At 46.3% G+C, this 26,640-nt stretch overlaps 1 protein-coding gene across 2 annotated transcripts in view; it reads right to left on the bottom strand.

The window, feature by feature from the left end:
• LOC106601140 (unconventional myosin-X) overlaps positions 1-26,640 on the bottom strand; it is a 55,254-nt gene that overhangs the window by 6,930 nt on the left and 21,684 nt on the right. Inside the window, exons 3-9 of one of the 2 annotated variants that reach the window (XM_082973667.1) lie at positions 15,033-15,127; positions 10,566-10,748; positions 8,810-8,967; positions 4,832-4,955; positions 4,142-4,439; positions 981-1,188; positions 549-685 (exon numbers count right to left, since the gene is read on the bottom strand). In XM_082973667.1, the coding sequence (XP_082829793.1) occupies positions 549-685; positions 981-1,188; positions 4,142-4,439; positions 4,832-4,955; positions 8,810-8,967; positions 10,566-10,748; positions 15,033-15,127 (1,203 nt within the window). The remainder of the gene's footprint in view (positions 1-548; positions 686-980; positions 1,189-4,141; positions 4,440-4,831; positions 4,956-8,809; positions 8,968-10,565; positions 10,749-15,032; positions 15,128-26,640) is intronic. The other variant, XM_082973668.1, reaches the window with a different exon arrangement.

Here is a 26,640-nt window from a genome sequence, read left to right as displayed (position 1 = left end):
CGGGATGGTAAAATATACAGTATGTACAAGCAGGAAGTAGAAGCCTATGTATTGTTGTCCATTGGTTTACTCCAATTAGGGGAGGGGTGGTAGGTTCAAGGGAAGATAATAATGTTACAAATTGGAAATGATGCAAACAATTACATGGATAGAATCCACAATCTATCTGCAATATTAAAGCTGATCTTCCCCCTAAAAAATAAATAAATCAAATAAAAATAAATCAAATAAGAAATGTAAAAATAAAAACGACACTATCTATCAATCAAAGACTTCAGATTCCTCTGTCTGTTGTTCTACGGAACATAGCTTGGATTCTTGGCACATACATATAATAGATGAGTTCTCATTAAATTCTGCAGTAGGCCAACTTTTCTAACCTCGTAATGATGCCTGTCTGTGCCTGTCTGTGCCTGACGGTGCCTGACGGTGCCTGTCTGTGCCTGTCTGTGTCTGTCTGTGCCTGTCTGTGTCTGTCTGTGTCTGTCTGTGCCTGTCTGTGCCTGTCTGTGCCTGTCTGTGTCTGTCTGTGTCTGCGCAATATTTACTTTTCAAACCTGGTGAGGATGTCAGCGATGATGGTGCTTCCCCCTACAGCTCTCTCCCAGTGAGCGTTCTGCTCAAACAGGGAAAATGTGTTTCTGCTCTCCTTCAGACCCAGCTTCTCCAACATCCTCCTCACCACCTAGCAGAGGAGAGAGAGAGAGAGAGAGAGAGAGAGAGAGAGAGAGAGAGAGAGAGAGAGAGAGAGAGAGAGAGAGAGAGAGAGAGAGAGAGAGTCTTGAGGAGTACAGGCAGTTCCCAACTTGCTGGGCCTGGTAGGGAATAGGGACAACACTTTACAGTGCAAGTCTCCACAAAGGTCAACTAGAGTGGAGAGGATTGGAGAGGGTGTTCGTAGATCTTGGTAGAGACAGAGATGATAGAGAGAGACAGAGATGATAGAGAGAGACAGAGATGATAGAGAGGTCCCCCCTCACCTCGTTGGCGGTGGTGTGTGAGCTGATGTGGAGCTGACAGGAGCCTGGTCCTGGGTAGTGAACTGTACACAGCATCTCCTGTCTCCCCATCAGCACCTGGATCTCCTCCCAGGAGGGAACACATTCCCGACACCGTGTCTTCTCCAGAGCCTCCCCGATGAACGACGCATAGTTATCCATCTCAGAGTCCGGAAATTGGCTCTGGATCCTGGACCACAGGAGGGGAGAGAGGAGACACGGGAGTGAGCAGGGTGACTGTGTGTGTGTGACTAAAGGAAGCTCCACCACATTTCAAAAGGCAAACTGAAGCATATCAGTGATTCTAATATTGATAATGCGAGGCCTGTAAACCGTTATATTATTTTAACTGGATTTGCGTCATCCTTTCGGTTCAACACAAGCCATCTTTATTTTCTTTCGCGTTGGCAATACTGAGAAGTCAATGAGGCGAGGAACGACCAATGTTCTCACTTTGGCTCTCAGAGACTTAGAAGGCTCTCCTCCCTCCACCCTTCAAAGAGAATGTAAAAAGGGAAAGAAAACATGTTTGACTTTCAGCAGCGCTCTTTACAGGAAAAGGTGTTTCCGCTCACGTGAACCAGAGTGACCTGCCACTTCCTCCCAGCGGAGTGGCCAGGGAAGGTGGGGGGTGTCAACCTTCAATGGGCCCAAAATCTCCAACACACGCAAGAATGTCAGAGGTGTGAAAGATGACCTGACAGAGCCATGAGCTCACCCCGGCACAAACAGGGAAGGGTAGAAGTTGGGGAAGGAAGCAATTATACTACAGTGTCCATCCCAAAATATACAGCATAGAGAACAGAGGAGAGCTGGAGAGAGAAAGAGGGCGAACGAGTGGAGACTCAGACACTCCAGACAGCCAAATGGAGAGAGAGAGGAGAGAGAGAGAGAGAGAGAGAGAGAGAGAGAGAGAGAGAGAGAGAGAGAGAGGAGGCCCTCTCACTCCCCCTCTGTTCCTCTGTCTCATTACGGGGCACAGGGTGGGTTTTGTCCTGCTGCTCAAACATAATTAGGAATGTTCCACTGAAGGAGGCTGTGCTGTGTGATCCCTTTCCGTCTGCCCCCCTCCCCACCCCCACCCCGCCAGCCCAACCTCCTCTCCTCCACCCACGCAGGGCTCATGACGACCTTTCTCCGACTGGGGACATTCCCTGGGGGGTTCTCAGTGCACCATGGGGGTAGAGGGGGAGGGGGGCTCAGTCTCTGGGCCCTCTGCCCAGTGTGCAGCTCCAGTTCTGTCCAGCTGTGGGGTCAGCCTCAACACTCTCTCACAGAGATCTCAGGGAAACACCGACCCTATCTCTTTATAGCAGAGCTGCTGCATAACCCGCCACCTTGCATTTAGGCTGACCCCGGAGGCTGCTAGCTAGCTAAACAGAAATATTACATTTACATAAGTATTCAGACCCTTTATCAGCACTTTGTTGAAGCACCTTTGGCAGAGATTACAGCCTCGAGTCTTCTTGGTATGACGCTACAAGCTTGGTACCTGTATTTGGGGAGTTTCTCATTCTTCTCTGCAGATCCTCTCAAGCTCTGTCAGGTAGTCTCTTCAGAGATGTTCGATTGGGTTCAAGTCCGGGCTCTGGCTGGGCCACTCAATGACATTCAGACAACTCCTGTGTTGTCGTGGCTGTGTGCTTAGGGTCGTTGTCCTGTTGGAAGGTGAACCTTCACCCCAGTCTGAGGTCCTCGAGCAGGTTTTCATCAAGGATCTCTTTGTACTTTTCTCCAATCATTTTTGCCTCGATCCTGACTAGTATCCCAGTCCCTGCCACTGAAAAACATCCCCACAGCATGATGCTGCCACCACCATGCTTCACTGTAGGGATGGTGGCAGGTTTCTTCCATAACGTGACACTTGGCATTCAGGCCAAAGAGTTCAATCTTGGTCTCATCAGACCAGAGAAACTTGTTTCTCATGATCTGTGAGTCTTTAGATGCCTTTTGGTAAACTCCAAGTGCGCTGTCATGTGCCTTTTACTGAGGAGTGGCTCCGTCTGGCCACTCTACCATAAAGGCCTAATTGGTGGAGTGCTGCAGAGATGGTTGTTCTTCTGGAAGGTTCTCCCATCTACACAGAGGAACTCTGGACCTCTGTCAGAGTGACCATCGGGTTGGCCCTTCTCCCCCGGTTGTTCAGTTTGGCCGGGCGGCCAACTTTAGGAAGAGTCCTGGTGGTTCCAAACTTCTTCCACTTAAGAACGATGGAGGCCACTGTGTTCTTGGGGACCTTCAATGTTGCTGAAATGTTTTGTACCCCAGATCTGTCCCTCGACATAATCCAGTCTTGGAGCTCAATCAAGTTGTAGAAACGTCTCAAGGATGATTAATGGAAACAGGTTGCACCTGAGCTCAATTTCGACTTTCATAGCAAAGGGTCTGAATACTTATGTAAACAAGGTATTTCTGTTTTTTGGTTTTAAATACATTTGCAAAAATGTCTAAAAACCGGTTTTCGCTTCGTCAGTATGGGGTATTGTGTGTAGATTGCTGAGGATTTTCAAGGGGTCTGAATACTTTCCGAAGGCACTGTACATACAACCCCTACCGTGAGAGACAGTGTGTTCTAGCTCTGAGTGGTGGATGCCTCAGTGTGCTATATATTGCAACTGTTCCATTAGCTTTTGCCTGATACTGAGTCGCAATGTAAACATGGGCATTATATATAGTTCTTTATGACTGGCAGTCCAACAGAGGCTTTAGGCCAAAGATTAGCACTGTTAATATAGCTTAGCATGTGGCCAATTCAGCGCTGTAAATCCACTCCTAAAACACTGGATCTGTCTGGGGTCATGCAGTAACAACGTGAGGGCATATCACACTACTATATGTAACTGGTGGTTAGCAGGCTTGGCACCTGTCTCCTCCCATGGTGGGTTCCCATGTTACTGGCACCCTTCTGGCCCACAGCCTGACCCCATTTCTCCCTCGTACCGCAGCCCTATTCCCCCCTCACCTCTCCAATCATTTCTGTGACAGGGTACAGACACACCTGTCAACACCAAAAGCTTTCTATTGTTGTTGAAACCAGCTGATGTCTTAAAGTTTTCCGCAAGCTACGACAGAGCTAGGTGGATGGGTAGAGGAAGAATTACATCTCCCGTTGAGGGCGTTGTGTTATATGTTGTGTGTGTCACCTCTTGAGGTGGAAGCGCAGGTATTTAAGCACGGCGGGGCCGGGCAGGAAGGTGCAGCTCATGCAGGTGAGGAGCTGCCAGTAGCGGAGGTGTGCGGCGGTGTGGGGCTGCGGCGTGCAGCTGGTCTGCTTCACCAGCTGGCAGTAGACCTCGTCCCGGAGCAGCCGCAGGTCCAGACAGGTCTGCAGCACGCCCTGGATCAGAGGCACCGGGTCCCGCGCAGACTCCAGCTGCTGCAAACAGTTGAAGAGCTTCACCGCTTCCTCCCGCACCGTGGCGTAGCCCTTACCGCTGTGGTCTGGGGGGGGGGCAGTACCAGACGCAAAGTATTAGGAATTAGACCAGACTAGACCAGTCAGCATGTTTGAGAATAGATGATCCTGCCTATGTGATGTCTCTTGGTGGAACAACTAAGCTTTAGTGGCCGTCTCTCATCATTCCTTATCTAAGCTGTCTCACTCACTGGCCTTGACTTGGCACGCAGGCAGGTAGGCATTACAGTTGACTAACTCAATGGTAAGTCTATATGTCAGTCTGTTACAGTGTATGATTACTGGGCATGTCAATGAGCATGTGACAGCATTACTCATATGTGAGTGGGTGTGTGTGTAACTGCTCGTGTTTTATTGTAGAGTTTACAGGCATGGCACTGAACGCAGGGACTGGGGGTAGCATGATAGTAGTACTTACAGGTGTGTTCCAGGCTGCCGTAAGGGAAGGGCAGCAGGGGGGCATACAGGGGGCTCTGGGTGTGCTTCAGGATGGGGTTGTGTTGGTAGATATTATCTACCACCTCAGGGTTAAACTTGTTCTCCTGGAGAAGAAAGACAGAGAGACAGACAGACAGTTAAAGAGAGAGAGAGTGACAAATGAGCTTCGTTGACCTTCCAGCTGACCTGGGAGCAGCCCCAAGCAGGGCTGCTATGAGAGAGAGTGTGTTGGGTAACAGGGGTGACTAGGATCAGTGGGAGTCAGGCCATGGAGCAGGAGGACAGCTATGACCGCTTTTTAAACACCTGGGGTCCCAACAAAACACACCGCCATCATTGACACTATTTACAGTTGAAGTCGGAAGTTTACATACACTTAGGTTGGAGTCATTAAAACTCGTTTTTCAACCACTCCACAAATTTCTTGTTAACAAACTATAGTTTTGCCAAGTCGGTTAGGACATCTACTTTGTGCATGACACAAGTCATTTTTCCAACAATTGTTTACATACAGATTATTTCATTTATAATTCACTGTATCACAATTCCATTGGGTCAGAAGTTTACATACACTAAGTTGACTGTGCCTTTAAACAGCTTGGAAAATTCCAGAAAATGATGTCATGACTTTAGAAGCTTCTGATATGCTAATTGACATCATTTGAGTCAATTGGAGGTGTACCTGTGGATGTATTTCAAGGCCTACCTTCAAACTCAGTGCCTCTTTGCTTGACATTATGGGAAAATCAAAATAAATCAGCCAAGACCTCAGACATTTTTTTTGCAGACCTCCACAAGTCTGGTTCATCCTTGGGAGAAATTTCCAAACGCCTGAAGGTACCACGTTCATCTGTCCAAACAATAGTACGCAAGTATAAACACCATGGGACCACGCAGCCGTCATGCCGCTCAGGATAGAGACGCGTTCTGTCTCCTAGACATGAACGTACTTTGGTGCGAAAAGTGCAAATCAATCCCAGAACAACAGCAAAGGACCTTGTGAAGATGCTGGAGGAAACAGGTACAGAAGTATCTATATCCACAGTAAAACGAGTCCTATATCGACATAACCTGAAAGGCCACTCAGCAAGGAAGAAGCCACTGCTCCAAAACCGCCATAAAAAGGCCAGACTACGGTTTGCAACTGCACATGGGAACAAAGATTGTACTTTTTGGAGAAATGTCCTCTGGTCTGATGAAACAAAAATATAACTGTTTGGCCATAATGACCATCGTTACGTTTGGAGGAAAAAGGGGGAGGCTTGCAAGCCGAAGAACACCATCCCAACAGTGAAGCACGGGGCTGGCAGCATCATGTTGTGGGGGTCCTTTGCTGCAGGAGGGACTGGTGCACTTCACAAAATAGATGGCATCATGAGGAGGAAAATTATGTGGATATATTGAAGCAACATCTCAAGACATCAGTCAGGAAGTTAAAGCTTGGTCGCAAATGGGTCTTTCAAATGGACAATGACCCCAAGCCTCCAAAGTTGTGGCAAAATGGCTTAAGGACAACATAGTCAAGGTATTGGAGTGGCCATCACAAAGCCCTGACCTCAATCCCATAGAAAATTTGTGGGCAGAACTATACCAGCTCTGTCAGGAGGAATGGGCCAAAAATCACCCAATTTATTGTGGGAAGCTTGTGGAAGGCTACCCGAAACGTTTGACCCAAGTTAAACAATTTAATGGCAATGTTACCAAATACTAATTGAGTGTATGTAAACTTTTGTCCCACTGGGAATGTGATGAAAGTAATAAAAGCTGAAATAAATCATACTCTTTACTATTATTCTGACATTTCACATTCTTAAAATAAAGTGGTGATCCTAACTGACCTAAAACAGGGAATTTGTACTTGGATTAAACGTCAGGAATTGTGAAAAACTGAGTTTAAATGTATTTGGCTAAGGTGTATGTAAACTTCCGACTTCAACTGTACATGTCTATGTGGTATCTCGCTAAGGATGCTACTCTCATTGACAGAAACACATTTTACATGACATTTGAGTCATTTAGCAGACGCTCTAATCCAGAGTGATTTACAGGAGCAATTAGGGTTAAGTGCTTTGCTCAAGGGCACAGACAGACTTTTCACCGAGTCAGCTCGAGGATTCAAACCAGCGACCTTTTGACCAGCGACTGGCCCAACCTCTTAACCGCTAGGCTTCTTGCCGCCCTACGCAGACGGTATCCACTGCTGCAATCCCTGCCTGCACCTGTTGACCATTAGTAATGTTGCCACTGCTCTCCCTCCTTCCCCCAATTCACCCTCCTTTGTGGGGCAAAGTTGACACATTCCTCTGAAATGTTTTGGTCTATCTGAACTGGGACCATGTGGAACACTGGCAGACTGTCTATTGGACAGACACATACAGCCTACATAGTGCCTACCAGTGCCTGTAGAGTGCTCAACACTGGGAAACACATTGCAGTCTATGTAGAGGTCGCAAGAGGACAACGGGATTCATTTATAATCTACAGGATTCCGACAGAACATCCATCCTCATTATGTCCTAAAAATGGACATGTTCCCTTGTCCTTCTCACTCTCTCCCCCCCTCGCTACCTCTCCCTTGCCCTCTGTCCCTCTTTCACACGCGACACAGACTGGCGGTCCAAGGCTGAAACGGTCATCTCTCTTCACCTCCATGTCTGGTGGGACACACATCTACACTAAGAGATATGCACTTCTCTCACACAAAGAACTCCTCTATTCATTCTCTCCCTCTCCCTCTCCCTCTCCCTATCCCGTAGTGTCAATTGTGTTCAGTAGTGTTCTCCAGCCTTCAGTGGGATTCGGCTAGGCTTTGTGTTAAGTGTGAGAAAGAGTGTTGGAAGGAGTGGAGGAGGATTGGAAAGGGGGAGGAAGAGAAGACAGGGGCAACTCTTTAAAAAGCGGGCCCCTCTCTTCCTCCTTCCGTGACCCGGCCTCCCGTTGGCTGAGCAGGGGCCCGGCAGGGCAGATGGAGGGAGACAGATTAAAAACTCTAGACCAGATCACAGACTCTCGCTGGGAGATTAGGGACCCTCGCAGTGAGATTAGGGACCCTAGAGGCCAAATTGGGGAGTGCTTATCTGTGCCTCGTCACCCATCCGTCTGCTGTATGAGATTCCAGCATGTTCTGCTCGCTAGCAACCACTTCTCTACAAATCAGGCATGCACACACACACACACACATAGGGCTACTTTAAACACCTTCTCACGTGATAAGAGGCCAGGCGGAAGTCAAGTGATCGAAGGCACATTTACAAGAATACACACACAACAACACACAAACTCAGAATAGCAAACAAGCATAGACTTAACACCACTTGGTGAATTCCAAAGTGATGGCAGAGCGTGGTCTGGATTTTTCTCTTAGACTTTGTCTTAGTGATGAATGAAATCATACTTTAAAAATGGAAGAACTTGCTGTGCCTCATTCAACTGTTAAGTGAGGCATGTTTCTGTGGGCACACACACGTACACACCCCAGGACCGGGTCCAAACATGACGCTTTGCCTTGCACACCCTCTTCATCCACCCTTTTGCCTCTAAAAATGACACGTTCCTTAAAATAGCGCAGAACATTCCAGTGGAACTTTTACGGGGTGCCTCCTCTCCCCTCACAGCTTGGTGGAATAAGATCATTCCCTGAAGGCAGCAGCAACGACAGTTGGAGGACACTTTGGACTCGCAGCCCGGTGTGGTCGCGCGGTTGCCGCGGTGACAGAGCGGAGGTATAATGTCCGTTGTGTTGCTGCGGTCCGTGTTTGGTGACCCTTGTCATCGGCAGCTTGGCAGTGGTCTGGTCTGGGGCGGGCAGCGAGATGCTGTGAAGCAGTGTGTGTGTGTGTGTATGTGTGTGTGTATGTGTGTGTGTGTGTGTGTATGTGTGTGTGTGTGTGTGTGTGTGTGTGTGTGTGTGTGTGTGTGTGTGTGTGTGTGTGTGTGTGTGTGTGTGTGCGTGTCTCACCTCGATGTCTCGGATCAGGAGCTGAGTGGGCGTCTCCACGGGGGCTTTTGTGTCGATGACCTTCTGGACAGCGCAGGCCCAGTGCACAGCCTCGTTGAAGTGCTTGGTGTACAGCCTGTAGCAGTGCTTACGCCCATACACTGTGATGCTCCAGTACCCTGAAACACACACACACACACAGGGAAGTCAGTCATCAGTGTATCGTGCACTGAAAGCATGAGTAATCATGAAAAAACTGAAACTGAACTTTCAAAGAACAATATAGCTATAGAGAGCAGAATCCAAGGCCTATACTTATATAATAACTGTGGTTTCAGAAAATAAGGAAGTCTGCTCCACTCTCCCTCTCATGTGGTCTGAACATGGGACACTCCACATATCTGGTGTGACTCCTGCTTCCTCCCTTCCTCTCTGGGTTTCACGGAGGTCAGCGGTCATCCCGAGAGGGGCTCCCAACTTTATTATCCACTAAGCCCAACCGAAACACAACGACTACAACCAAGTCAGGACAGAGGTGTGTCCTCTCCTGGCACAACACCTGGCCTAACCTCCTGTAAGAACTGAGAAAGTGCTACAGGCAGTGTGGACCCCCGGGCCAATCATACCCTGAGTTTGATACCATGTGAGCTCCTGCTAGCTACGTGACTTGGCATACTGATTTTTCTTTGTTTAGATTGGTCAAGTTCAAAAGCCAAGTGAGGCTAAAGTGTGTGTGTGTGTGTGTGTGTGTGTGTGTGTGTGTGTGTGTGTGTGTGTGTGTGTGTGTGTGTGTGTGTGTGTGTGTGTGTGTGTGTGTGTGTGTGTGTGTGTGGGTGTGTGTGGGTGTGTGTGTGACCCCATTCACAGCTATTTCACAAGTGAGAGATAGAGGTGGAAGGAGATACTGAGCCTAAAAGGGGACTAGTATTGTATTGTATGGTAAGGAGATAAGGAGGAAGCCGTTAGCTCCATACCACTCTGCTGGGACAGACTTACTCAGAGGCTCGTAGAGGAACACAGACAGAACACACAGCCACCAGTGAGCTGTACTTAGACTAAGGGCAGGACAAAACAGACGAAAAAGCAAAACAGAGCACACACTTCTCTGCAGGAAAGTCCCAGAGCAGATTTAGGGGAATGTTTGGGTTAGGTTTTTTTTCTCCTGGAGGTTTTAAGTGGTTGTCTAAAGTCAGCAGGCGAAGGTACAATCCCCTCCATACAGACACAGAGGTGTGTGTGTGTGTGTGTGTGTGTGTGTGTGTGTGTGTGTGTGTGTGTGTGTGTGTGTGTGTGTGTGTGTGTGTGTGTGTGTGTGTGTGTGTGTGTGTGTGTGTGTGTGTGTCGTGGGTGAGTAATAGCATTTCACCTGTATTTCCTTTCCGATTCCTGTCATTCAGGGTGTTAAATGGTAAAGGGCCATTCTGGTGCTGATGACTCAGAAGGTTCCAGAAAAACCCAAGTTGTGGAGAGAAAAGTGGACTGGGTTTTCCAGACTTCCTCTGGGTGTACTGGGCTCACAGGAACTGAGAGGAGACCGTAAATCCTCACATTACGACCGCTTTGCGATCTTTACCAATATTTGATCATTGAACCGCATAAGGATAGGGGACCAATATGGAACTTATTATGTGGGGCTTAGTTATCCAAACAGGGAAGTTTGGATGGCATGGAGTTGGTGTTTATGAATCAGAGAGAGAGAGAGAGAGAGAAGAGAGAGAGTCTATACACGCTAGTGCATGCTCATGTGTCAGTGTGTGTGTGCGTGAGTGGCACTCACCTGTCTCCTTGAAGGTCTGTTTGTCTGGCCAGATGACAGAACAGAGGTTGGTGAGTACCAGCGTTCCCAGTCTGCGGGCTCCTCTCTCTGAGCTGCTGTAGTAGTCTAAGGAGTCCTGGCTCAGTACAAACCAGTAGCACCGCTGCTTGATCCAGCTTCCACACACCTCCCGGAACAGCCAGCCTACACACACACACACACACACACACACACACACACACACACACACACACACACACACACACACACACACACACACACACACACACACACACACACACACACAATGAATGTGTGAGAAAGATGTTATCAAAAAGGTAGCCAAAAAAAGATCTGTACATGATAGAGTGTGTGTGTATGTGTGTGTTTGCACACGTGCGTGTGTGTGCGCAACTGTGTGTGTGTGTCTGTGTGTGTGTGTCTTATTTGGTTGAATTGAAGGGTTAATTGGTTTGGGCTGAACATAATCACTAAGAGGTTGAACCCATCGGACATAAAATATGTCTATAACATGCAGAACAGGTTAAAAATAACGTCAGCTAATGTATAGTCAGACATTAAGGCCAGTGTGCCTGCCACCAGGATAATTACAGCTGTAAAAAACACAGAAAGAAGAAAGCGGGAGGTTGAAGAACAGTCGCTGGTGGTGGAGTAGCAGGAAGAGAACTGGTGGACTGATCTTTCATTAACGCCCAGAGAAGGAGGGAGGGAGGGAGAGAGAGAGAGAGAGAGAGAGAGAGAGAGAGAGAGAGAGAGAGAGAGAGAGAGAGAGAGAGAGAGAGAGAGAGGGGAGAGAGAGAGAGAGAGAGAGAGAGAGAAGGAAAGAAAGGCTGATACATTCTCCTGGCTCCCTTCACCATTCCACCCCTGTCACATAACCATGGCCCTCAGAACTGGGTGGTGTTCAGTAGACATAAAACGAGACAAAACGGTTTGAAACTGACCTGAATTTGTCTGCAGTGTCCAGCTTTACATGAAGGGGATGTACACTACATGGCCAAAAGTATGTGGACACCTGCTCGTCGAACATCTCATTCCAAAATCATGGGCATTAATATGGAGTTGGTACCCCCTTTGCTGCTTTAACAGCCTCCACTCTTCTGGGAAGGCTTTCCACAAGATGTTGGAACATTGCTATGGGGACTTGCTTCCATTCAGCCACAAAAGCATTAGTGAGGTCAGGTACTGATGTTGGGCAATTAGGCCTGGCTCGCAGTCGGCGTTCCAATTCATCCCAAAGGTCAGGGCTCTGTACCACTTCGTGGCTGAGCTGTTGTTGCTCCTAGACGTTTCTACTTCACAATAACAGCACTTACAGTTGACCGGTAGCAGGACAGAAATTTGATGAACTGACTTGTTGAAAAAGTGGCATCCTATGACGGTGCCACGTTGAAAGTCACTGAGCTCTTCAGTGAGGCCATTCTACTGCCAATGTTTGTCTATGGAGATTGCATGGCTGTGTGCTCGATTTGATACACCTGTCAGCAACAGGTGTGGGTGAAATAGCCGAATCCACTAATTTGAAGGGGTGTCCACATACTTTTGTATATATAGTGTACTACCCGTGTCCAGAAGGGAAAGTGGCTGTAGTGTTACCAAACACCAGGCATGCAGCACCCCACAGAGTGTGTCCCAAATGGCACACTGTTCCCTGTGTAGTACACTACATTTGACCAGGGGACCATAGGGCTCCGGTAAAAAGTAGTGCACTATATAGAGAATAGGGTGGCATTTGGGACACGGCCTATGTGTGCAAACTGTTCCTTCTAAATATTTAATCTCACAGAGCTGAGGGTAAATAAACCGGGTTTGGCCAAGCTCTGGCCAGGGGCTGCCCGGAGAGAGAGAGGAAGAGGGAGCAAGGGATGGATGGGGTGGCGGTGAGAGGGAGGGGTAAAACGAGAGAGAGCAGTCAGAGTTCACAGTGAGGGCTGATGGATAGGCTGGCAGAGGGCCCTAGCTGGTCACCTGGCCCAAAGCTGGAGCAGGGTGCTATGGTGAGGGCTGGGGCAGGGTTATGTGGCTGTGCCATCCGTTGAGTGTGTGTGTGTGTGTGTGTATGTGTATGTGTATGTGTGTGTGTGTGTGTGTGTGTGTGTGTGTGTGTGTGTGTGTGTGTGTGTGTGTGTGTGTGTGTGTGTGTGTGTGTGTTTATGGGAACAGCAGTGCCATGTTCATTGGGCTAACTTCTTAGAACAGCTCTGACGCCGAGCCAGCGTCACAGCTTCCTCTGTGGTTAGCAAGCTGCATGCCACCTGTCAGCTCTCCCTCGCTTTCCCTACAGCTCTTTTCTCTTCGCTCAGTCTCTCCCTCTTTCATCTCTCCCCCCACACCAACTCCCCTTCTTCCTGCGGTAAAGTGGTTTTCCCTACATGCAGAGCCCCCATTGCTACCATCCCCCATGTTACAACCCATAGACCTGGAGGGGGGCAGTCGAAGTGGGAGTCTACACACATCTCATTCTGTTTCCCTTTCCAAGTGGCAGCCTGGAACACACTATAAACCCACCCAATATAGTCCTGAGCTACTTAACACCACATCAACAGGAGCATAAAAACCAACATGAAATGGATAAATAAAAAACGATGAGGTAAGACAGGACGGGATTGGGTGGGGTTGATGATTGGGTAGGGGGTAGAGGGATGGAGGGGTGTGGGTGGACTGGTTAGCGGAGAGCTGGGAGGCATGTCCTCTGTCAGTCACACAGGATGTCCTGCAGCTGCCCTTTTTGAAACAGTGAGATAGAGAGACGGCCTACTTTGGAGGGAAAGAGGAAGGAGAGAGAGAGAAAGAAAGAGAGAGCGGAAGAGAGCGGAAGAGAGGGAGTGAGAAAAGTAGAGAAAGAGAAGGAAAGGCAATGAGTGAGAGAGAGAGAGAGAGAGACATTGAGAGAGAAAGGGTGAAACAAGAGTCCTGGTCAGGACCCCCTGCCTGCCTACCCCCCCCCCCACGGTCCTCCATCTGGATCCCATCTCCCTGGCCTGCTAATGCGTCCCCTGGGGGGCCACAGCTCGCCCTTAATTTGTTTCATTTGTGACCCCAGACCCCTAACGCTGGCCCTGCCCCCTGAAACACAGACTGAGCAAACACTGGAGTCTGCCTCTGGTTCTGTTCTGTCCTTCTATCTCTGTGTGCACTTACTGTTTGTTCTGGAGATTTGGGGGAGATTAAAAAGCATCTGATAACAAACAGTCATCCATAAGGGCACAGAGCTTTAATGAGCTTCAACACTAGGATTATGGGCTGAACAGAATTAGACAGAGATCCAAACAGAAAGGGAAACAATTGCAATTGAGTAGACTGAATCACTTTCCAAATTACTGGAGTACTGGCCACGCTAACTGATATGTAGCTAAAATTGTTCAGTTTTACTGTGCATTAACAAACAGAGGAATGTAATCTATGCTCATGTAATCTACTGCGTTCTATCTAGGAGTTTCCCACTCCCTCGCTACGGCAATCTCTCTCTCTATACCTTTTCCTCTCTGTCTGTCTCTCTCTGTCTAAGGCACGGTTGATGGCCTATTTTAGACAGCGAGGCGACACTTGGCCCCAGTTGCCTGAGGATGTCCCATTGTAAACCACACCAAACCACACCAAACAGCTAGGGACACCCTAGCTCCAGGACATTTGAAAATATATCCCTGCACACAACAAGGGCATGAACAGAGCAAGGCCTTCACATGTCCTGGAGTGTCAGTGGTGCTGGAGATGGTGGTGGATGGTGGGGAAGACGGCCCGACTGAAGAGAAGAAATGCCAAGCCGCACAGCCACCCCAGGGGCCCAGGGGAAGTATTCGTCCTCCGATTGGGAAGGAATGCACCCCCCCTATCCCCATCCCCTGCCCCTCTGCCCGGTCTCAGACATCGGAACAGAGGGAGGAGGGGTGCAGCCAGCCAGTCGGCCAGGGGTGCTGCATGGTAACTGCTGTCAGAATTAGCCGATCGGGCTGCCGCCATCCCAAAGAGGACGTAACTTATCCAGGCGCTGGCATTTTACTGCAACCGTTTCGGTAGCAGGAAAAGCACACATGAATAGCCTGTGAGATCACTCCTCGAAAAGCGTCAGGCGCGCAAGGCTCTTAATGCCGCTGATGGTCATCATTACATGATTACTGGGGGCAGGGTGTTGTGTGTGTGTGTGTGTGTGTGTGTGTGTGTGTGTGTGTGTGTGTGTGTGTGTGTGTGTGTGTGTGTGTGTGTGTGAGGGCTTAGCTGTGGACCGTGAAGTGTACAGTACAGTAGTACAGTATGGTCTACTTATTCAGTGATAACACCGCAAACATGCACAGAGCTCAAGCTCGGCTAACGCTCTCGGATGAGTGAACGTCATCATCCCACAGACTGTTATTACTGTACATGCAAATCACTGGGACTGGAACACATCAGCTACACAAAGAGAAAGGAGAGAGAGAGAATAGAGGGATGGTGTAGAAGTGTGTCAGGCAGGCAGGCAGGCAGGCTCACCTTTGACCAGCAGCTCGGGGTCTTCTTCCAGGCCCATCTTGCTCTTCTCTATGATCAGACTCTTCATCTCATCAGGAACCTCTGACAGACTGTGTCTGGGTGAGACAGAGAGAGAGAGGCGGTAAATAACAGCATCATACACTCCCACAGTCAAGGCACCCCCCCATACCCTATTGGCTCTGTGTCGAGGGGAGGAGGGTAACCCCACACAACGTCTGCCAACCCTAAGCCTCTCTGACACCCTAAGTGAGAGAGGAGAGGGGGACAAGTTGAAGTGCTGTGAATATCGTTCCCTCCTTCCCTCCTCCCCAGCTGCATGCATACCACGCCACCGTGGACAGCTCATCTCTCTTTAATTGGTTTGGCTGGCGGGCACAGCGGAGTGGAGAGAAGCGGAGGACTGAAAATAAACGTGACAGAGCGATACCGGACTGACTCAAAGCCAGCCAGCCAGGCAGTCCCAGGCCAGAGAGAGAGAGAGAGAGTTCAAAAGGTTACACTGTTGTCAGCTAATCGAAACCCATAACAAACATCAAAAACATCTGGGAATTATGGGAAACTGTTGTGAAATGCTCTCTCTCCTCTCTCTCTCTCTCTTTCTCAACGGCCACTGTCAAAGAAGCACTGTAAAAAGAAAAGCCACCACATGCAGTCATGGTGGTGGCGAGGACTTTGGACTGAAAGTGACATTTGTTTCAGACATTTGGCCAGGCAATGTTTTGGACAACTGAGAGCTCAGGTTGTTATCTCTGGCCAAGGCCCATTTCCAGCCCATTAAATTGTTTATAAGGTTTATCTATGCTCATTTATTTATCTAATTACTAGTTTATTTTCTCTATTTCCTGCGTCAAACTAGCGTGTGAGGTATGACGGGACAAACCCTCCTTCCTTCCCCTGAAAACACCAGGCAGGAAATGAGTTTTGGCAGGCGGCCCTCCATCCCTCCACCATGTACAGTCAGATGATTGTGGAAGGTTATTCCTTATGGAAGTCAGACCTAATCAATGTGTCTGAACATACCCTATCCTGCTCAACTTAGCTTACAGGACTGTGCTGACTGTTCATCTACAATACATGACACCTGCTCAAAGTATCTCACTATCCCAATATCCACTAGTTGACCCTTGTGTCAATACGTTTGCCTGTTTTAGACTGTACAGTAGTTGGAAAATGTGTGTGTGTATCAGTCTCCAATTTAGGCTGATGCTCAGACACACAGGGAAACACTATAACGGCCGTCGAAGGGAGTAGACCAAGGCGCAGCGGGTTGAGTGCTCATTTTAAACTTTTATTGAACACGTAAACAAAACAAAAAAATGAACGACAGCTTAACAGTTCCGTCAGGTACAAAACACTAGACTGAAAACAACCACCCACAAACACAAGCTGAAAAACCTCTACTAAATAGGACCTCCAATCAGAGGCAACAAGAAACAGCTGCCTCCAATTGAAGGTCAAACAAAAACCCTAAACATAGAAATAGAAAAACTAGACACAGACATAGAAATATACTAACATAGAACATATACCAAAACCCCCGAAACACATAAAACAAACACCCCCTGCCACGCCCTGACCAAACTACAATAACAAACAACCTCTTTTACTGGTCAGGACGTGACAATAACACATTGGACCTTACAGAGTGTATGACTGATTCAGCCGGGGAAACATCAGAGAGACACCAGAGGGTGAGAAAAAGAGGGTCAGAGCCCTGTCATACTACACCCAGTCTACCTCTGCAGCGAAGCCCAACAGGGACGGCAGCATTCAAACAGTAACGTCATCTGGGACCTTTCCAGTGTATCGTCGCATATCCCTCTTCTCTTAAATACAGAAAAATACATCCAAGAATCTGAGGACGGCTCTTTTGGAGTCCACGAATAACTCTTGCTGCAGAAAATGATGCATACAGACCTATATACAGTCATTTAAATGGAGAACTCAATGCACTGATGGGGATTTGGATCTATAGAAAACTCCAACGCAGCCAGCTAGGGGATAGCGTGTTGGTATGTGGAGGACTTGATATCAAAGCCTAGGATGATTTTGTGCTGTTGTCTGAACGGGGGCACACGTACAAACTCTGGAGAGCACCAGTATAAACCAGCCCTGGATTGGTACCGCTATAGTTTGGGCCTTGCTCAAGGGTACAAAATCAATGTTAGCTATGTTCCTCGCAGAACTTAAACCAGAAATCTTCTAGCTGTGAAATGGGTTAAGTTCCTACCTAAAGCTATAGGCTATATGTATGGACCAGGGTTTTCCCATTTTAGTTTACCAGCCATTTGAGAAATTTACCAGACACATATGCATTGGGTGTGTAAACCCACTAGGGGCGTCCACCCATTGTGCTCAAAAAGACATCACATTTAGATTATGGTAATTCCTCTTAACAAAACATGTAACTCCTGTAATGAAGTAGCCAATAAAACGTCATTTTCAAACATTTGCCAAAATGCAATTTGCGGGAAAAAGGGAACACACCATTCTAAATAGCGCATCTGACACAAGCGGTATATGACAGAGATTCAAAGAGCGTGAATTTAAAGACACAACAACTAAGATGAGTTGCTAATACTGTATGACTAGGATGGTGCGTTTGACTTCTGGACAACGAAAGAAAGTTGATATGAAAACCAATAGAACAGGAGAGAAACGGCAGCGAGCGTGGCAAAAGGCCTAGCTGATTGAATAGCGGCTGTCAGTGAAAAGCATCTAAAATACTGTATGTGTGAACATAATGTATATTGAGTTTTATTTAAAATGTTGAGACAAGAACAAGGGGAGGGGTGTGTGGCGAAGATAGCCTATAGGCCGTCTCTCTCCAAAATGCATGCTCTCAACTCTCCAGAAATCTTGCGCATGCATTATTTCTTGTGAACTGTATGCCCTAAGAATGTTTATTGTTATCAATTCCCCATTACATACAGTTGAAGTCAGAAGCTTTAACTTCCTGACTGATGTCTTGAGATGTTGCTTTAATATAGCCACATCATTTCCCTTCCTCATGATGCCATCTATTTGGTGAAGTGCACCAGTCCCTCCTGCAGCTAACACCCCCACAACATGATGCTGCCATCCCCGTGCTTCACCGTTGGGATGGTGTTTTTCGGCTTGCAAGCCTCCCCCTTTTTCCTCCAAACATAACGATGGTCATTATGGCCAAACAGTAATATTTTTGTTTCATCAGACCAGAGGACATTTCTCCAAAAAGTACAATCTCCATGTGCAGCTGCAAACCGTAGTCTTTATGGCGGTTTTGGAGCAGTGGCTTCTTCCTTGCTGAGCGGTCTTTCAGCTTATGTCGATATAGGACTCGTTTTACTGTGGATATAGATACTTTTGTACCTGTTTCCTCAAGCATCACAAGGTCCTTTGCTGTTGTTCTGGGATTGATTTGCACTTTTCGCACCAAAGTACGTTCATCTCTAGGAGACAGAACGCGTCTCCTTCCTGAGCGGTATGACGGCTGCGTGGTCCCATGGTGTTCATACTTGCGTACTATTGTTTGTACAGATGAACGTGGTACCTTCAGGTGTTTGGAAATTGCTCCCAAGGATGAACCAGACTTGTGAACGTCTACAATTTGTTTTCTGAGGTCTTGGCTGATTTCTTTTGATTTTCCCATGATGTCAAGCAAAGAGGCACTGAGTTTGAAGGTAGGCCTTGAAATACATCCACAGGTACAACTCCAATTGACTCAAATGATGTCAATTAGCCTATCAGAAGCTTCTAAAGCCATGACATCATCTGTATTACTAATTAGGCCTATAATAATTTACCGTTCTCATTCTCGGTGTGTAAATGTTGTTGAGAAACAAGTTTTGGTTTTATTTCAGAACCATCATTTACGAGTTGTCCCTTTTTTCATTGTCTTTTGTTTGGAGCGCTCCATGTGAGCGATGAGCACGGTTTTTGTTAATGTTGAGGGAGCTCGCATGTCTGAGCAAGCAGAGAATTAGCCTACCTGGCCTGCTGCGAGCAAGTGCCCATTTGGGGATGTATGATTTCTGCTTGTCTTAGTCATCACCTTCACCACTAATAAGCTCATCTTCTCAGTAATCTTTTCTTCATCTCACACTGTAAGTCAACGAAGTCTGTTGTTTTAACATCCATTGCAAATGACAGCCTAATAGTTCCTCACAAAAATCCCCCCTCGATAATCACCAAGCCTCGGTGTGAAAGAGCAAAATATAATAATCTGATGATCCCATATATCCAGTGGAAACGTCATAAAATACTTATCCTTTCCCTTGCGCAAAAACATCTGTCTGTCCCGAGCTCACTGGTGCCTAAACTCTGAGAATAGGCTAGTTGATACAATATTGCAAGTTAGGGCCTGATCCAGTTGATTGATTTGATACAATGTTGCACTTCACAAGCGACAGCTCAAGTCAAGACAGATAGAAAGGGAGGCAGACAGGCTGAGTAGAGAATTTTCATCAGTATATTTTCTACTGTTTTTATGTATTTTTACTTTGTTGACAATGGAAGTTATAGGTCAACAGCCTCATTGGCCATTTCGGAGTTCCATGCACTCATTTAGGCTATTTAGCCGCCAATGATCAGTGTCATATGGCAGAGGCTGGTCCTCTCGCATTAGTTGAATTTTACATTTGAATTAAGATTTTTATCATTATCCACGTGGCAACGATTTTGAGAACCAAAAACATTCTTATTGAAATGAAACTGTTCCATCAAAATGCACATATGAAAATCAGAACTGACCAGCAGATTGGTAGAAATGGTAGGCTAAATTGTAGGCTTATACTTCCTCAAACTTTAAACCTATAAAGTTTTTATAAAATAATTGCCTCCACCTTTCTATGGTCAGATTTTCAAGCAAGGTAAGACATGCCTCATAATATGAAGTAAAACACTCAGGTTTCAAACAATTAAATATCTTTTCAAAATGCAAACTGCCTCCAGCTCACATTGTAAAGTGGTGGGTGATGTAAAGTGGTGGGAAGGTTCACCAGGTTCATTTGGCCAGCCACATTTTTATTTATCTGCTTAAATTTGGGGGTTTTTACAGCCAAAAGCCGGCAATTACCGGCTAATGGAAACCCAGGTATGCACATGACAACCATGAGGAACAATATTGTGTGGGAGGAACCCTAACCACTATCCAGATGTGGAAAATGACACATTTCAGAACTAGCATGAGGCAGGACTCAAGAGAGATCATTTGAAAGATTTGAGGGGAGGTAAACGAGGGAAAAGTGGAGGGAAACAGGATAAAGAAAGGAGAGGGAGGGCTGGGCTAAAACCCCCCAGTTGACCTTTTATTCTGTCTCTGTTCAAACAAGCCTGACCTTCAGCTTCAATGGGCCCTCAGCGAATCAGAGGGCCCATCTGGGTCCACAGGCCTTCAGCTAACGTCTAACACACAATCTGCCTTTGTGACTTACTGTAGACACAGGCATCACCTAAAGTCACGTCAAAGACAAAACCATATGGGAAGATACAGGGGCTTGTTCTAACTTTGAAGCCCATATGCTATAGGTTTGGGATTTAGGCTACTTTGTGTCGAGGATAGAAGTCGGGTGGGTGGGTGTGAGTCTGACATTTTGGTAAGCTGATCCAGAGGGGGCTGTCCAACACACTTCGATTAGAAGTTCAAACAAGAGGATGAAGCACTGAGCATGTCGAGAACCAGACCAGCAGAAAAACTGTTCAAGAGTCTGTCAGACAACAGAGAGACAATAGGCCTAGGCTTTGTGTCATGCTACCTTTAATAATTATTCCTTAAGAGTCTACTGACGTGCTCATGCATCAATCTAATTAACATAATACATCGGTCAGTTTAAACTAGAGATATCTATTTCATCACATACGTATTTTTGCATGGGCTGCATCTCAATCCACCACATTCGCCTATGTCGCCCTTCTGCAAGTGTCACGGGACTTGTCTGAAGCTAACCTGTTACCGGTTTTAAAAAATGTATGGAAGTATGGAGATAGTTTTGTGCCAACAAAAAAAAGGGTTAAATGTAAATGTTAAATGTAAAAAAATATATATACAGTAGCAGTCATAAGTTTGGACACACCCACTCATTCAAGGGTTTTTCTTTATTTTTACATTGTAGAATAAGAGTGTGCAAAACTGTCATCAAGATAAAGGGTGGCTACTTTGAAGAATCTCAAATATAAAATATATTTTGATTTGTTTAACACTTTTTTGGTTACTACATGATTCCATATGTGTTATTTCATAGTTTTGATGTCTTCACTATTATTCTATAATGTAGAAAATATTGAATGAGTAGGTGTGTCCAAACTTTTGAGTGGTACTGTATATATTTCCTGAGCTTTCTTTTATCTCCTAGATATAGGACAGACACTTCAAAACCTTATTCTTTCTGATTTTGTTTTTTGACTGTCTGTTTTTCCCTTTATGAATGCATTATTCAATGCGTTTCTATAGTGGTAGCCAAATTCTAGAATATTTTTTTATTTTTTATTATACAGTATCTACAGGGGTCCTAAAATTTCAAATCAAATGGCTAAATGATCCATGGTATGACCATCTTAAAACAATTTCATATGTTAGCTTAGTAGAACCCCCTCCCCCAAAGGCTTAGACTTTAGAGGTTTTAACAGGCAAATCTGCGCCCAGCTGCCCACACAGGCCCAAAGTAATGCTTAAACTCTGCTAATTGAGTAAAGAGGGGCTTGTGAATGAGTGCTGTAAACCAACTATCCAAAACAAGCTTCCATAGCCGGATGGAGGGGGGGGGGGGGGGGGGGGGGGGGCTTAGGGGTGGGGGTTGGTGGACCAGGCTGGTTTCATTTCATGGGAGAGAGCCCTGGTGGTGTGTGGGTGCTAGTTGGGTGGGTTGGTGGGTGGAGGGTAGAGGAGTTTGGGGGTGTAGCTGTAGTGCAGCTGGGGTCACATGTTGGCACTCTGACAGATGAGGCTCTGGGGTTTCCACAGCTGTCCAGTAGCCCCCCCACTCCTTCTCCCCCCACCCCCGTATTCCCAGAAGCCCCGGCTGAGGCCGTGACGGAGGGGCCTTGAGTACTGACTTCCTGTGGAGGCCAGGAAACAATTTTACACGGGGATTAGACGGCTTGGAGGGAGAGCAGACCAACAGAACCCCCCCAACACTACACTACACCCCTGTGGAGAGACCATGACACAGTCAGGGAGGGATGAAGCTGGGAGAAGAGACTAGGAGACAAGACACTCCCATATTAACCTGCTGTTTCAGGTTTTTGTTTAATATTCAAACGTTTCAATTGATCTGTTGATGTGAGTAAGCAATCTATGGTCTGACGTGTAAGTCACCACTCCAGCGTTGTCCTGAGGAGGTTTTTGTTGTTTGAGATGTCAGGAATTTGGTGAGAGAATGAAAAATACCCTTGTGGTGCTTTGTTTACGGAAGTGTAAGGGAACACATGGAAAAGTCCTGCAGCTCAGATGGCATATATCTCCCTCTCCCTAAATCTCTCCCTCTTTCTTTCTTTTTCTCCCCCTCTTCACTCCGGTCTTTCGACTGTAGGCCTAACACAAGCACGCTAAGCAAAACCATCTGTTTGCCCCACATAAATGGGAAGCTAGCTAACAAAGAAAGAGAGAGAGGGAAGGGAGAGGCGGAAGTAGAAAGAGTAGGAGAGAGGGAGTGCCAGAGGGAGAGAGAGAGAGACTGAGGGAGATGGAAATTAATAATTATCTTTTGGGTGACTACAAATATACACATGCCCCATATACTGTACTTATGATAGACAATTTAACTGTACACAATTCTTATCAAATCAAAAATAAAATACAATTGTATTTGTCACATGCGCCGAATACAACAGGTGTAAACCTTACAGTGAAACGCTTACTTACTACAAGCCCTTAACCAAAAATCCAGTTAAAGAAATAGAGCTAAGAAAATATTTATTAAGTACAATAAAAATAATAATAATAACAATACAGAGGCTATATACAGGGGGACCAGTACCGAGTCAATGTGCGGGGGTACAGGTTAGTTGAGGTAATTTGTACATGTAGGTAGGGGTAAAGTGACTATGCATTGTTAATAAACAGCGAGTAACAGCAGTGTAAAAAGAAAGGGGGGGGGGCGGTCAATGTAAATAGTCCGGGTGGCCATTTGATTAATTGTTCAGCAGTCTTATGGCTTGGGGGGTAGAAGATGTTTAGACGCCTTTTGGAACTAGACTTGGCGCTCCGGTACCGCTTGCCGTGCGGTAGAAGAGAGAACAGTCTATGACTTGGGTGACTGGAGTCTTTGACAATTTTTCGTGCCTTCCTCTGACTGCAGGAAGCTTGGCCCCAATTATGTACTGGGCCGTTCGCACTACCCTCTGTAGCGCCTTACGGTCGGATGCCGAGCAGTTGCCATACCAGGCGGTGATGCAACCGGTCAGGATGCTCTCGATTTTGCAGCTGTAGAACTTTTTGAGGATCTGGGGACCCATGCCAAATCTTTTCAGTCTTCTGAGGGGGAAACGGTGTTGTCGTGCCCTCTTCACGACTGTCTTGGTATGTTTGGACCATGATAGTTTGTTGATGATGTGGACACCAAGGAACTTGAAACTCTCAACCCGCTCCACTACAGCCTGTCGATGTGAATGGGGGCATGTTCGGCCCTCCTTTTCCTGTTGTCACGTCCTGACCAGTAAAAGGGGTTGTTTGTTATTGTAGTTTGGTCAGGGCGTGTCAGGGGGTGTTTGTTTTGTGTGTTTTGAGGTTTTTGGTTTATGTTCTATATTTTCTATTTCTATGTGTTTATCTAGTTTTTGTATTTCTATGTTGGGGTTTTGGAAAGACCTCCAATTAGAGAAAGCTGGTTGTCGTTGCCTCTAATTGGAGGCCATATTTAAGTGGGTTAGTTTTCTCTTGTGTTTGTGGGTGGTTGTTTCCTTGTATAGTCTGAGCACCTTACGGGACTGTTTTCGTCGTTTGTTTTGTGTTTTTTCTTTTTCTTTTTCCCTTCTAATAAAAAGAAGATGAGCAATATAACCGCTGCATATTGGTCCGATGATTTCTCCTCTTCAGACGACGAAGTTTGTGACTCCTCTAGTCCACAATCAGCTCCTTTGTCTTGCTCACGTTGAGGGAGAGGTTGTTGGACCTCCTCCCTATAGGCGGGCACTATGGTATTGAACGCTGAGCTGTAGTCAATGAACAGCATTCTCACATAGGTGTTCCTTTTGTCCTGGTGGGAAAGGGCAGTGTGGAGTGCGATTGAGATTGCATTATCTGTGGATCTGTTGGGGTGGTATGTGAATTGGAGTGGGCGTAGGGTTTCGGAGATGATGGTGTTGATGTGAGCCATGACCAGCCTTTAAAAGCACTTCATGGCTACAGACGTAAGTTCCAATGGGCGGTAATAATTTAGGCAGGTTACCTTTGCTTTTTTGGGCATAGGGACTATCTCTGTGTATTTGTGTGTCCGTGTGCAAATACTTTAAGGTTGTGTGTGTGTGTGTGTGTGTGTGTGTGTGTGTGTGTGTGTGTGTGTGTGTGTGTGTGTGTGTGTGTGTGTGTGTGTGTGTGTGTGTGTGTGTGTGTGTGTGTGTGTGTGTGTGTGTGTGTGTCTGTGTATGTTGTCTCATGTGTCTGAGTAAGAGAAGGCTGACAAATAAAACAGTCTGACTGCTCAATATTTTAATTTATCCGTGATTATCACCACCACTGGGCTCTCTCTCGCTTTCTCTCTGTGTGGCCTAGTTTCAATCTCACGCTCCCGCTCACTTTTACAATCACTCAACAGGAAGGAAATAAAGCATCTGATCAGATCCAGCTGACAAGGCATCCTCATTTCTGACCAGAGTGGACAAAATACATCTCTGTTATATTTCAAATTGATGGAAGACACATCAATATATATGGAAGTCCAGAGAGGCCATATGAATAAAAACACTATCATCTCGTTATGATTACGACATAAGTTGTTTTTCCGAGATCAGAAGATCATTCTCTCATGATCATGATATAACAAAAGTTGTTTTGTCGAGATCACGAGATAAACTCTACAAATAGGAGTGGACGTATTGAAGATAGATTGACAGTATGGCGGAGGAGGCAGAGCCCACGGTGGATCAGTGCATATGTTTTTATTGATTGCTACACTAAAGTATGGTACATTTCATGCTATCATTCTTTCATTTTTGTTTGGAGCTCATTATCAGCTGATAAATGAGAATGGTAACAAGCTAAATGTTCCTTAACTTGAGCTAAGAGCTCATGGGGCATCTAAGCCCTCACGGGGTATTGAACAATACCTGACAATACCTGACAGGCAACCCTGTCTCCCGGGTTGTGTGCTACCCCCAAGACCACAGCCAATCGCATGTGAGCAACAACGCAGCTAACCTGGCTAGTCTTATGAGCGAGCGAGCGAGCGAGCTAGTTAGCTACAGTTGAAGTTGGAAGTTTACATACACTTAGGTTGGAGTCATAAAAACTAGTTTTTCAACCACTCCACAAATTTCTTGTTAATACAAACTATAGATTTGGCAAGTCGGCGAGGACATCTACTTTGTGCACGAAACAAGTAATTTTTCCAACAATTGTTTACAGACAGATTATTTCACTTATAATTCACTGTATCACAATTCTAGTGAGTCAGAAGTTTACATACACTAAGTTGACTGTGCCTTTAAACAGCTTGGAAAATTCCAGAAAATGATGTCATGGCTTTAGAATCTTCTGATAAGCTAATTGACATCAGTTGAGTCAATTGGAGGTGTACCTGTGGATGTATTTCAAGGCCTACCTTCAAACTCAGTGCCTCTTTGCTTGACATCATGGGAAAATATAAAAATTGTAGACCTCCACAAGTCTGGTTCATCCTTGGGAGCAATTTCCAAATGCCTGAAGGTACCACGTTCATCTGTACAAACAATAGTACGCAAGTATAAACACCATGGGACCACGCAGCCGTCATACCGCTCAGGAAGGAGACGCGTTCTGTCTCCTAGAGATGAACATACTTTGGTGCAAAAAGTGCAAATCAATTCCAGAACAACAGCAAAGAACCTTGTGAAGATGCTGGAGGAAACAGGTACAAAAGTATCTATATCCACAGTAAAATGAGCCCTATATCGACATAACCTGAAAGGCCGCTCAGCAAGGAAGAAGCCACTGCTCCAAAACCGCCATAAAAAAGCCAGACTACGGTTTTCAACAGAAAATGGGGACAAAGATCGTACTTTTTGGAGAAATGTCCTCTGGTCTGATGAAACAAAAATAGAACTGTTTGGCCATAATGACCATCGTTATGTTTGGAGGAAAAAGGGGGAGGCTTGCAAGCCGAAGAACAACATCCCAACCGTGAAGCACGGGGGTGGCAGCATCATGTTGTGGGGGTGCTTTGATGCAGGAGGGACTGGTGCACTTCACAAAATAGATGGCATCATGAGGAGGAAAATTATGTGGATATATTGAAGCAACATCTCAAGACATCAGTCAGGAAGTTAAAGCATGGTATGACCCCAAGCATACTTCCAAAGTTGTGCAAAATGTCTTAAGGACAACAAAGTCAAGATATTGGAGTGGCCATCACAAAGCCCTGACGTCAATCCCATAGATGGTTTGTGGGCAGAACTGAAAAAGCATATGCGAGCAAGGAGGCCTACAAACCTGACT

This window comes from Salmo salar, chromosome 03 (assembly GCF_965601325.2).
Source record: "Salmo salar chromosome 03, fSalSal1, whole genome shotgun sequence".
Classification (NCBI taxonomy): domain Eukaryota; kingdom Metazoa; phylum Chordata; class Actinopteri; order Salmoniformes; family Salmonidae; genus Salmo; species Salmo salar.
The sequence above is the reverse complement of the archived record's forward strand: the minus strand, read 5'-3'. Positions and strand labels throughout refer to the sequence as shown.